A 13,724-nucleotide genomic window follows, 5' to 3' on the forward strand; every position below is an offset into this window, starting at 1 on the left:
TTTAAAATGTCAGCGTTTCATATAAATAGCAATAATGCTTCTAATCTAACCAAATTCGTTTCAAGTTATATTCGTTTTATAGCAAATATTCACGAAAAGGGAGGGGTATAGTAAAATCACCTATATATAAAAAATACTAGAGTAATAGAAACGTAGCCTAATGATTGATAAAGCTCATAACATTGAAGGAAGAAGTGAGGATCAATCTCTATAATAGAAGAGAGAGAACAGAAGTATTCCCTTAGAGATATACTCCCTTATCTCTGAATATAGTCGAAGAAATCAATAAAAGTAGAAATGGTTTCATAATCATGTAGAATAAAAATCTTCAAAAGTATTGTGGTAACTTTTGAAAAGTCATGGAACAACACAATGAATGACGAAAATTAGAATGGGAATATGATCGGAAGTGCAAACTTTAGTCATTAGAGCAATAAGTGAGACTACTGTGGAATCTAATGAAGGGAAGAGAAATGATCACTTAATAATTTAAAAAGTCATATTTTTTGACTCAGGGAACCTTGAAACGTATAGAAAACTTGAAAAATTAGGGTACCTTAATTTTTTGGAAAGTAATACTTTCCTTACCTATTACCATAGGTGATGATTCAATTACCATTAACAAACAGCGAGACTTACAAAAAAGAAACAATACAAACAGCAAAAACAATTTATTCAAATCACATAAGTTGCATATTGAAAATACATGTCATGAAATTATCATAAGCTTCGGATTCAAGCAGATTGACAAGATGAAATATTCATAAATCATGAAGTTGGAGTTGAAATTCCCAGCTCATAAATTGATGTGTGTGAGTAGAGCTCATTTGGTCCGTAAATGGAGTTCGGAAAATTATCCTGTAAGAAAGCAACATACTGTTACATATACAGTAATGATAATTATTAATCTTTATTTCTCTTCAGAAATGGCACTAAACATAATTAGTACTACCATAGCCACCTCTAATACATTAGTGATTATATTAAAAAATGTATCACTAATTTATTGAATATATTTATAACTAATACAATTTTAATTTATTACCAATACATTAGTAATACATTAGTATTAGAGGTGGCTATGGTACTACACTTCACTCTCCTATACTATCACATCAGATGGCATATAGCTCGAGGAATGTTTCACACAATTCTATGTAAAATTCTTTTTGGACTGGATAAATTTGAATTTAAATTTATTTCATAAGGTTATTATACTTGTGTATAGCTGTTATTGATAGCATAAGGCGTAAAAAAACCTTATATAATACAAACCCCCACCCCAAATTCAGAAAAATTCTCACCCATAGATTAGAAACCCCGAAAAAAAGGTCGTCATAAAATACGCAAAAATGGTCATAAAAAAGTCGTCAATAAATACTGCTGACGGAGTCTGCGTCATTATGGAGAACTTTATTGCTCAAGTCATTAAAATATACAATCAAATTTACTTGATTCAGAAATATTAATATTTCAGGATCTTATTAACATTATTAATTTAGAACAGACCTATCAGTTTTTAATATCACTTTTTTCTGGCGGCAACTATTGCAATTTTTCATACTCATGACTTTCAACATCGTGAATACAGTGAGTATAGAATGTAATTCTACATTATATTTACTCTATATTCTACATTCTATACTCATTGCGTGAATACCGAGTGGAAGAAAATTAATGAAATAATTCACATTGATGTAATAAATAAAATAAAAATTACATGATTAACAGAATCCGGATAATTCTGAGTCTCGAGGCAGAATGCTCCATGTCTTTCATACACGAATCCTTCCTTTCCAGTGAACTTGTTATCATTGTTATGCGTGTAGAATTGAACTCCAGGCTGATCTGTACTCAACTTCAGATATCTTCCACTTGTCTCGTCCACAATACTGAAAAGAAAACAGATTGAATTATTGAATAGATCTGTTTCACTTACTTCTTCCACTAGTTAATTACGTGGCTAATTTGAACTGGGCCATTTGATAATCAGCCAATCGGAGACTCCTACCCTGCCGACTCGTCTAAAAGCGCCTGAAAAACGCCTAATGTGATCTCGTGACTCATAATACGAGATACTACTAATATTATGATACGATATAGAGAATTATTGGAGCAGGTAACCCGTGCTCCACAAGGGTCTTATTAAAAACTTGACAAACTGAAAACTTCACCAACTGAAATCTTGAAGGATTAAAAATAGGACTATAGACATCATCGGTAAATCAAGAATATTTATTTGCAAAATTTCAATCAGTCCAGTACCTATAGTCAGTCTTGATAAAGCGTACCCGTTCCTATCCCGTACGTGTATAAGCCAATTCTTTCCTTTTTTATATTATAAATTTACGATGCTAATAACTATCGATTTAACTATAGATTTAAATGCTTCCTATCCCTTACGTGTATAAGCCAATTCTTTCCTTTTTATATTATAGATTTACGATGCTAATAACCCATCTGAAATGATATGGATAAGCAATGGATATTCTATTGATAGACGGAGTTCTGTGAAGCAATATGAATCGATTTATTCCAGTGAAAGAGGGAAAGAAACTCACTATGCGGTATCACGTTGAATTTTCTGTTCATCGCGACCACCATTTATGCAGAAGTTTATGTCAACACCATCACTTCCGGTTCCGTCAATAGCTGCCTTGACCACTGTCAGGTTTCTCAAATCGTATGCAGTGCCTGTTACATTGACTATTTCACCTGAAATAAAACATGAATTCAAAAAACTAATGAAACTGAAAATAATATTACAAAAATATGAAGAAATAATAGAAAATAGCTATGGATTATCTTCTCTAGAATGCTCAAAGAATCCTTGCATCCTTCTCTAGTTTTCTCAACCATAAATAGAAATATGATAATCAAAAACTAATAATTGAATAGTTTCAATTTTCAAAAAACCCTTCTATCCTTCTCTAGTTGTCTCAACTAGAAATATTATCATCGAAATATTATAATCAAGAACTATTAATTGAAAATGAAAAAACTATCACATCACTATGCGACTAAAGAATGAAAATAGGAAATTAGAACTACAATGTGATTCATTTCGAACTGAGTCATCATTGATTGAATAAGAAGTGTTGGTGTAAGGAATAAGGAATGCTGACAGCTTAGAGTGAATCTCATAATAAGGATGCCTGAGATTGTATGTATTCCCGTTGATGGAATAGAAAGAGAGAACTTATCCATCAAATGAAAGAGAGAAGCACTTGAATGAACATGATCTACGGTAATAAAATAATAACTATTCAGCCTTACAAAGATGAGGGATGGGTCCACCTAATTTGATAATGGACAGTCTTACAATAACATCAAATAGGAGATAAGAAGACATGAAGGAATATATTGATGATTATTGATACTAATTTAAACAGGAAACACGTTACAGAGACAAACACACTTAGAAACTTACATTATTTTCCGAAAATTTTCGGTGACTAGGCCAACCTTTCTCAACCATCTAGTTTAAGTGAGTGGTCAACAATTAATAATTATTGAAGTATTCACTTATTCTAAAACAGTACAAAAATAATATACAAAAACATTTTGATGATGATGTAAGAGTCAAGTGGTTTATGGAAGTGGTCAAGTTGAGAATACGTATAAATAATAATAATAATAATAATAATAATAATAATAATAATATCGAGTGACCTCAGGCTGGCTCAGGTCTGGTGTCTGAGTTTTCAAGTCACACCTGAACAATCAATTTCAGGGTCTCTAACATGACCTAACAACTGTTATTGGGCAGTCTGGACTGACGACTTATCGTGTCCATCCGAAACAAGTAAAGTAGTAAGTAAAAATTCATAATTTATGCCATGTATGTCAAAGGTACTTATTAAATACAAAATTCTATCAATTACACAAGTTATTTTCTATTTGATGTTAAACTTTATCAAATTTGACCAATTTCCTGTGAATGACTTATTATGAGAAAAATTATCAACTTACCAGTAGGAACCAATGTGGCATCTAGTTTTGTGTACTGGTCAGCATTGATTTGCACTTTATGCCGGTAAATACCATCTTTTCCAGCTTTCTATCAACATAAAAACAAAGTAAAATGGTTGAAAAATGAAGCGAGGTTCACTGTAATCCGTCAGCATCTTTATTAAAACATATCAATGCTTCCAATTCAACCAATACTCAAAGTTAATCTCATTAAGGTTGCAAGTAGTGAGATTAAATATCCATATAGTGAATAAATTCATGTTCAAAACTCTCTTTTATATTTTTGAATTGTCTCCTCATTTGCAGCATCTTCAATTCAAACTTATATAATACAAGCATGTTGACAGAATATATCGATATAAAAGTCCAATACTAAATTACATTTTTTTCAATTCAAATATCAATTTATTTCGCACAACACATTATTAAAAAACATTGTACCGGCTAAAAATACAAAAATAAAAAATACTAATGAAAATCCACTTTGAAAAACAACTTATTTTAACATTTTTGTTTTGTTTTAGAGGACAAAAACATAAAGCGAAATAAAGATAGGTAGCCTACACTTAGGCATGAGCCCTATTGGAGTGCACTTCTCTTAAAATAAAAATAATTTAAAGACTTTAGAGTAGTACAACCGCTACGCTCTACACTATTTATGAAGAAAATTAATAATTATAAATTTACTAATGTTACGGTTTTTATAAAGCAACAGAACAATGATAATCTCTTATTACAAACGAGTAACTTTATTATACAAGTAATTTCATAGCGATATAATAATGTTAATGTTGTTAAATGAACGATTCATTCACGGAAAAAAAATTACTGAAATGAAAAATTAATAATAAAATATTTTATAGTAACTATAGATACCGTATAATATTATGTTAATGGCAATTTAGTATTGAACATGCTTGTATTATATAAGTTTGAATTGAAGATGTTGAAAATGAGGGGACAATTCATATTGTATAGAGTACAATATAGTATTCAATAGTAAAGGGTACTAAGGTTTGTATTTCCTGATGAATAAGGCGTGTAGTCCTCACTAAAAATGTAATGTATCTATAGTAATATATTCACTTCATTCTTTGAACTGACTGCATACCTCATAAAAATAACTTCAACGTTCCCATTCACCCAATGTTTACAGTTGAAGTGGATCTTATTAGGGTCAATGTATATTTCCACATTATTATAACTTATACTATACTTTCAATAAATGCAGAGCCACATTCTCTCCCGATCATTTTATGATAAGAGCCTGAACCATAGAAAAAGAGAGGAATATTTCTTCCCACAATACTTCATTTTACTCATAGATTATACTTACGATATTCTATGCTTTGACTGTATTTGATCTACTTGTACATGTAATGAATATAGCCATTATTCCATTCTAATTCAATAATTGAAAATGTGACAATGAAATAATATTCACTGAATATTCACAGTGAAATTAATGGATATTGAATGTGTATCTTTCCATCGAGAATATATTTGAATTTAACAAGAAGGTAATATACCTTTGGGCAAGGCCGTACCCAGGGGGGAGGATTACAGGGGTTGGAGTTTATTCTAATATGCGATTTTCGTGATTTATGCAAAAATTAACAAGTTATCGAATTTACAAAAAATGTTACTTTTTTATTTATGAACGATATGGGGAATAAAATGTTCTAGTTTGAGAAGATACCTTTTTTGAATTTTTAAGAGAAGTTCTGTTGATATAGGTAGTCGAAACGGTTTATGATCTGGAAAGAAAATGGATTCAGCAATTCAACGACCCTTAACTCGCTTATTAGACCACTTAAAAATTTCAGTTGTCAATTTTCTCACTCTTACACTCTTATAATGATCTTAACAATTATATTGAGAAAGATTATCCAATTTAAATGAAAAAAGTTTACCGAACAGCCTTAATGCTATGAGCACCTTAAAACCTCAAACGGCTTTGTATGGAAATGGTCCAAGCGGCAAGCACATCGAAGCTTCGTTTTGTCAATAAAAACATAATGGTCTGGAAAAGGGTTATTTGACAATTTTTGAAAGGTTTTATTGGGCCCTCCGGACCCCGCCTAGTATCACAACCCCCCCCCCCCCCATCACCGATTTTTTTTTTTTTTTCTGGGTACGGCCTTGCCTTTGGGCTTTATTGTTTCTGAAGGATATGTAATCATTTTGTGAACTTCTCATGTTATGTAAACTTATGGGACAAAAGAAGTTTCAAAATCAAAATCAATTTGGATTGAATTCACTCACATGCCCAGCTAGGTTGAAGTAGGCGTGGTTGACTATGTTGATTGGTGTCCGCTGATTGGCTGTGGCTTTGTAGGTGATGACCAGTTGAGGGATCTTAGTGACTTCATTGACCAATAGCGTGAAAGTAGCCTCCGCAGTCACTTCGCCCGGAAAACCTTCAGAGTCTCTTGGACTGACATATGTCATCTTCACCTGGTTATCTCCTTTGATTTCAGCTTGCCACATCACCTACAAATCAAAGGAAAGAAATTGAATAGAGGCTTGAAAGGAGGAGAGAAAGAAATACAATAAGGAAGGTGTTTAAAAATAATATAAAGATGAAAGACGGGAGTAAAAAATAAACATATTTGATGTGAATGATATGAAGGGAAAATAAGCAAATTTAAGGGAGACAATAGATGAGGTAGAGTAAGATTCAATGAAGATAAAGGGAATAACCCTCTCCGTTTCGAAGCCTTTAATTTTACAAATGAAGCACTGGGTTTAGACACGACTTGCTTTGGCCAATCAAGTGCCAAAAAACGTGAGACTTTTACTCTGAGAGACTTTATAATAAGGGATGCTAGTAATTTCAAGTGATTAGCACATACGTATACGTTTCAAAATCTTCTTAAAAAGTATGAATTCAGGGCTACTTTCTTTTATTTATAAAATAGAATTATAGAACCATTTGGAATTAATTAAATAATAGATTAAGAATACAAATTATAACAACTAGTTTCAGTGTTCACAAATAAATTTTTAATAAATATTTTCAAAATATTTGTGGAATCCCAATAAATCAGTTCATATACTATAGATTAATGAAACTTGAATTACTGATGATATAAATAGTATTTAACAATATGTGTACATCGATCTAAATAAGTTCATTATTCATAAAGTGATTAAATATTTTACAAGAAAATAAATTTGAAACCTCACCCGACTGAACCCCCTTCTACCACCATGCAGGGTGTCATTGCCCGCGTTTTTGAACAGATTGTAGGGCGTTCCATCAAGTTTGAAAGTGCCTCCCCTTACACGATTGGCCACCCGACCAACAGTCGCACCAAAGTATGGATTTAACGAATCATTGTAACCTGCAAAAATGATTCATTCATTCATTTATCTGTTCATTCAATAATCAACAATCACTAAGTTAATTTCCATTGATTATTGGAAGAGATTACAACTTCAAACGATGGATTGTGTTCTATTAAAAGGACGAAACCAAGCCACCTCATGATTGTTGAAACATAGAATTGTAAACAAGTTGGTGTAGTGTAGTAGCGAAGTTTCTGATCTATATAAGTACCAATCAATTTGGAATAAATTGTGAAGCCGTTTCCTAGAAAGAAGAGTGGCACGTAAAATATAGCACGTTGAATTTAGAGTAAAAACAAATTCTTGTTTCTATTGTTTTTCTATGCTACTCCACTAAAAGTCACAAGGAAATTGAAGTTATACCGTATCAATCCTTGTGGAAGCTTATAACAAAAAGAACAGGTAGATCCTTATATTCAACAATTATCAACAATAATTGATATTGTTAAATTCGAATGAATGTTGCTTAATCCAGGTATGAGGAATACCATATCTCTTTTAACATTATCGAATTCCAGGATTGTTTAAATTTAATTAGAAATAGCATGCATAAATTCAAATACTCCCTCTAGAGGCGAGTAACAGAAAGAACAGGTTGATTCATATTCAACAATATTTTAAACATTATTTAACAATTGTTTATATTGTTGATGATTGAATGTAGCCTACTACAGGTAAGAGGATATCATAAAAATGTTATGAAAATAATTTGATGAAAGAATAGTTCCTGTAGATAAAATAATACTTTCCTGTAGATAAAAGTGAAATAGGATGTGTAATTTACTTTCAACATTGTCGAGTTCCAGGTTCGCTTGAACATAAATAGACATAACATTGATAAATTTGTAAAAATTAGTGTTTGTTTAGATGGGATAACTCACTTTGGACATTATCGAATCCGAGGAGTATATCGTCAACGTTGCCATCCTTGTCTGGCACACGTAAACTGGTGACAGTAGCTCCGAAATTGATCAGTTGACACGAAATTTTTTTCTCTGAATTCTCGATGGTGTATCGAAGAACAGTGTGGTTGACACCCGTGTCCTGATCAACAAAGTAGTCGAATATGTCTTCAGTCACTTTTCCATGACAACCATTGGTGAAAAGAATGGCCGCCACACACGCGACGGAATACATCAGGTAACCCATTGGAGTAATCCTAGTCATCTATCTAGAATAGGCAACGAATAATACAAAATTATAGAAAAAACAGTCAATATTTTACTATCTATTCATAGCTATTCAGTATCCAACTATTTTATTAATTTTTGGAATAACGATAGTCTAATTAGATAGAGCAAACAATAGAATATTATGAAGAGAAAAAAACAGGCTATTGTCCAAAAAGTTTTCTATTTCTAGAAGCATATTTCAAATGTTAAAACATCGATTTTTGTTTGTATGGTATTTCGCAGTCCTTATATGGATCCATTGGATTAAACAGATGATTTCAAATAGATTATGTTTGCCAAGTTCTTTTTAATCTGATAGAATTCATGAGGACGGCAAAATATCGTACGGACATAAATCGATGTGTTTGTGCGGGGCTGAAGAGTTGTAAAAGAATTGATTAGAATTTAATGATCATTATCTAAAAGATGTGATATATTGTTTTTACTATCAGCATAGAAGAACTATTCTTAATATAATTATTCATTATAGTTTTTCTATGGTAGCCTATTATACCTAAATTATAGAGTAATGCTTTGAATGGCAGTATAATATATTGCCATAATTGGCATTCGAATGGGAGAAAAAATAAAACAAATGAATTAAAATTCCAAAATTAAAAGCATACAATAGAATTAAAATAAGATGTGATGAGAATTAAGAGAATCCACATAAGAATTTGATGAATAGATTACATTTAAATACTGACCTGTATCTGAACGAAGTACCGTGTACTCAATATTGATGTAATCACAAATACAGTATCGTAATAATTATCCGCTGTACTTACATTGAAGAAAGTTTCCAATATAGTGGGGAGGAATAGCAAACAGATAGAGGTTCGCGAGACGTCTTTCGCAACACAGATAGTCAACTGTCTGCTGCTGTGATTCTTACTTTTCCTCCTTCTTCTTCTCCTCATTATCTTTCTTCTTTTTCTTCTTCTTCGACCTCGCGAGGACATTAAAGTAGCAGCCATGACCCAGCAGTCAACTGACTGGAAAGAAGCGAACAACAAGTCAAAGATCGAATATTTTAATGAGTAGCGGCCAACACAAAAATAGCGCCGGTTTCACACCAAATTGAACCGGTGCGCTCGCCTCTCCTGCAACTAGTTCAACATTCCTTGCAACACGTTCAACATTCAATGCAGCACGTTCAACATGCCTTGCAGCACGTTCATGTGCCTTGCAACACGTTCAACATGCGCCTTGCAACAGGGTATGCATCTTGTAACAAGGCATTCAACATTTTCTTGCAACACGTTCAACATCCCTTGCAGCACGTCCAACATACATACCTTTGCAGCACGTTCAACGAGCCTTGCAGCATGTTCAACTTGCAACAGTCATCTATGCATATTGTAACAAGGCATGCAGCTTATTACTACCTGAGGTTCGACTGAATGCTGTGCAACAGGGTTTTAATAACGTTTTATAGTTGACATTTATTCAAAGTTTCTCGGCTTGGATTCTATAGGCCTAATCTATATAATCATAATGGAAAAAATTCTCAGGATTTTTTTAATCAGCCTGTTACTTTTTGAGATATATATGCCCTTTGAAATTTTCGAAACAGATCATCTCAAATTTATTGTAAGAGTTCTTGACATTTTTTGAATACCTACATTATTCATGGTATTGTTGATTGAAAAAGTGTTTTCTCTGTAAATATAGTGATTCAGTCAATTTTTGGAAAGAGCTCAATTTAAGTTACATTGAGTCATTTTTTTCAAATTGATAATAAATTTATTTATTATAATATTTATTAAGTGATAATGGTTGGAATACTAGAATACTTCACAATAGGTTTTTTGATATTCGCTATATCAGTGTCATTCTATAACAACTTTCAAGTTACCGTACGCGTGCAATAGTTATACCGTAGCCGTGGGAAATACCGCGAACAATGTATCCTAAAAATGCCATGAGCTCTTATCAAATTTGGAATGATCTGTTTGGAAAAAATTTAACGTTTAAGTTAGCGTAACCAAGATTTTGTAATGGGGTTGACCAACAATGCTGGGCCCTTTATAGGTCATCATGAATTTTATAGAAGAGAGGGGATGTTAAATTATAGTTCTTTATTTATGTATGTTACAATATTTACTGATTGGTGATTTTTTGTGATAGAAAGAGCAAAGAGGGGCGGTGAGTAGGCCTATTTCTATTCCGATTTTTTTTCAGTAACTGAAAATTCATTTGAGAATTTTTGTCGTATAATTCTATTTTCCATTCAATATCGTCAATGAGATTTAAGTTACGTGTGGACTCGTTACCATTTTTTTCTCTTCCATCCCTTTTCTCTCCCCCCTCCTGTTGGAACCTGTTTCACAAACCTTCCACTGTTTCACAAACCTTTTCTCTCCAAACTGTTTCCGCCCTACATCTGAGAATGTGACTCGTTTGATTCATAGTGGAAACCATAGCTAGAGAGGTATTTCTTGTCTCTTCAACATACCCTATCATCTAGGCAATTGTTTTTGCTTAAATTTAATTATAGCTTTGTTTTCGATGTGCTTTTTCACAGTTTGGCACATTTACGCATTAACGAACCGGTTTCTGTCAATATGTTGCCAATGATATTGTCATTATTGTAGTCAATTGGGAACCATTTGAATGAGATTAACAGTTTTCAATGTTCAACAAACAATATTATAATTGAAAAAATTGATTTGAGGTAATTTAACTTACATAGTGCATCTTGGATCTTGAATTTCTGGTTCTCATTTTTGGGCTCATGTGAGGGGTTTTAACCTGAACCCCCCTTCACAATGTCACTGTTTCTGCTAGTTTATTCTACATTATACAGTAGTAAAAGATCAGTTGTGGATCAAATCTTCTGTTTCAACATGTTTTTAGAAGAAGAAAATATAAGTTTGAAATATAATTTCACTTTGACATCAATAATACCTTTATTACAAACATTATAAACATCAATCATGAATATTCAAGAGCCATGAATCATCAAATCATCCCAGTGAAGCTTACATAATCAATTATTAATTATGCATTTAATGTTGGAAGGAAAATGCACAATAGTCCACTCAAAGCCAAATACTTTTGCTACACACTGCACTGATTCCTGCTTTAATAATCTGTCAAGGTTGAACAAAATTGATCCCAAATTACAGGCATCTAAAATTGTACCCAATGACTTCTTCTCAATAGGTAAAATTACATAGTTTGTTAGTTAAATTTGGACACAACTTACAACTCTCAACTCTCAAGTTGAGGCACCAGAGAAGCCTATGTTCATATAGTTCTCTCATCAATCAGGATTGATTTGTGAGAATCAAGAGTACATATATTTGGGTTAGTACATCACAAAATGCAATAATGTATACGGTATATATTCAAATTCATAGATAGATTAATCTATTTATAAAGTACCTGATACTAAGTACCGCTCTCAGTATGATAATATTATTAGAAAGTCACCTCCATGTGACAAAGTTCGCCTCCATGGTGCACATTAGGTAACGCTAAATGGACTACCTAGCAAATGATGGCGGTCAGACAAACTTATGTTCTCCTAACCAAAAACTACACAACATCTCAAAGAATTGAAGATATATAGCCTAGTGTATAATATTTAGACATTTGAGACTCTTTATGGTACAGCATCGAATTGATTTCATTTTGAGAATAAACTAATCATATAATCTATATAATAAGAGAGAGTAGGGTTGTGTTTGTTCGTGTGTTCGTGTGTTCGTTTGTTCGCATCAAAACATGTCAACTTGTGGATTGCATACCGGAAAAACGGGAATGATTTAGATCTCCAAATTTTGAACATAGATTCTAAAAATATCAATCTCGTGCACCTGGAAGCCCAAATTTCAATTCTCCTTCTAGATTTTTCAGAATTAATGTTCAAATTCATCTATGCTACCGTAGGCTACATGAAGTTCCATAGCCCAAAGTGTGTTTTTTTATGAGCAGGTTATAATGGTGTTATAAGACCACCATTTACGAACGTCTATGTAGCACAGCGGTAAAACGCATGCTTACGGAGCGATATTTCCTTGGTTCGAATCCCCGATGCTTCCCATTTTTTTTTTTTGTTCTTAATTTTTTCCCTCGAAACGTATTATTATCAATTATTTTTTGAAGGAATTTGTTTTCATTACTATTGAACTTGGATTTTATCAAATAATTATTTTTAATGTAAAATTTTGCCACCAGTACAAATGAATTGGACAAATGGACATAGTCTTCATGCTGTAGGCCTATAATTGAATTTCATAAGAAAAACATGAATAGATCACAATAAAATAAGTAATAGTCTATATTATTCAGTTATAATGTACCGTACTATCAGAACAAATTCCCAGTGAAACGAGTATTTTAGGTATTTTGTTTGGAATTGGGAAAACAAAAGGCTGTCTGATTCAAATTGAGGAGGATCCTAATCGAACTAAAATTTATTGATGTATTGGAAAAATCAATATGATTCTGTGAGGTTTTCAAGTATTATGTATTCTTTAGTTTTCTATACTATAATAAAGGAAAGAACTGGCTTATACACGTAAGGAATAGGGAATTCTGTTTGACGCATAATCACGTCTGAAATATACTCAACTGATTAATTTGAAATTTTGCATAAATATAGATTATAGATTATAGATTCTTCATTAACCGAGGATGGTTCTAGGCCTATTTTCAAATTTAGAATTTTTTATTACGTCAAGTTTTCATTTTGCAGTTTTAAAATAGAACCTACTTGCCAAGCACGGGTTACCTACTAGTATAATATATTATCTGGATATTATCCAGAAATTCTTATGTGGAGAAGCCTATATTCGCAATAATGTTCAATATTAACCAATGTGTTGAATTAAATTACTGTTGAAGACAAAAATTATATTTTGATATAGGTTTATGTTTTCCCATAAGTGTTTTACTAAGGTTTAACAGTAAAATAGATATAGGCTACATAGGCCTACTCCTATTCATTCATGAGAGTGAATAATAAATTGGAGTGGGTTCCTTATTGATGACTTATCAATGTTTCCAATTCAACCAGAGCTAATGTGACAGTTTGAAATGAATTTTACCACAGTACAGCAATCACAAACAGATCAATCCATACACATTAGTAAATGTTCAAACACAATAATTGTGTTATTTGAATAGACCTATATGTGTATCACAAACATGATAAAGCGAAAGCAAATAGGGTAGGCCTATATGCGAATGTATATAAATCGGGATGGATGATTTAGACTA

General features: G+C 32.3%; 1 protein-coding gene across 2 annotated transcripts; it reads right to left on the reverse strand.

The window, feature by feature from the left end:
* Nucleotides 1-656: 656 nt before the first annotated feature.
* On the reverse strand, nt 657-9,407 carry LOC111054643 (galactose mutarotase). 2 transcript variants are annotated; one of them, XM_022341704.2, is made up of 8 exons: nt 9,284-9,407; nt 8,205-8,494; nt 7,162-7,319; nt 6,238-6,465; nt 3,973-4,060; nt 2,562-2,715; nt 1,721-1,892; nt 657-858 (listed from the first exon to the last, which is right to left on the reverse strand). In XM_022341704.2, exons 2-8 carry the CDS (start codon nt 8,488-8,490, stop codon nt 769-771), a joined length of 1,176 nt encoding a protein of 391 aa, XP_022197396.2. In that variant the 5' UTR covers nt 8,491-8,494; nt 9,284-9,407; the 3' UTR covers nt 657-768. The 2 variants fall into 2 exon arrangements, with proteins under 2 accessions (XP_022197396.2, XP_022197395.2); XM_022341703.2 differs by having other exon boundaries at nt 9,203-9,376.
* Nucleotides 9,408-13,724: the final 4,317 nt, after the last annotated feature.

The sequence above is a fragment of the Nilaparvata lugens genome, chromosome 5 (assembly GCF_014356525.2).
Source record: "Nilaparvata lugens isolate BPH chromosome 5, ASM1435652v1, whole genome shotgun sequence".
Lineage (NCBI taxonomy): Eukaryota > Metazoa > Arthropoda > Insecta > Hemiptera > Delphacidae > Nilaparvata > Nilaparvata lugens.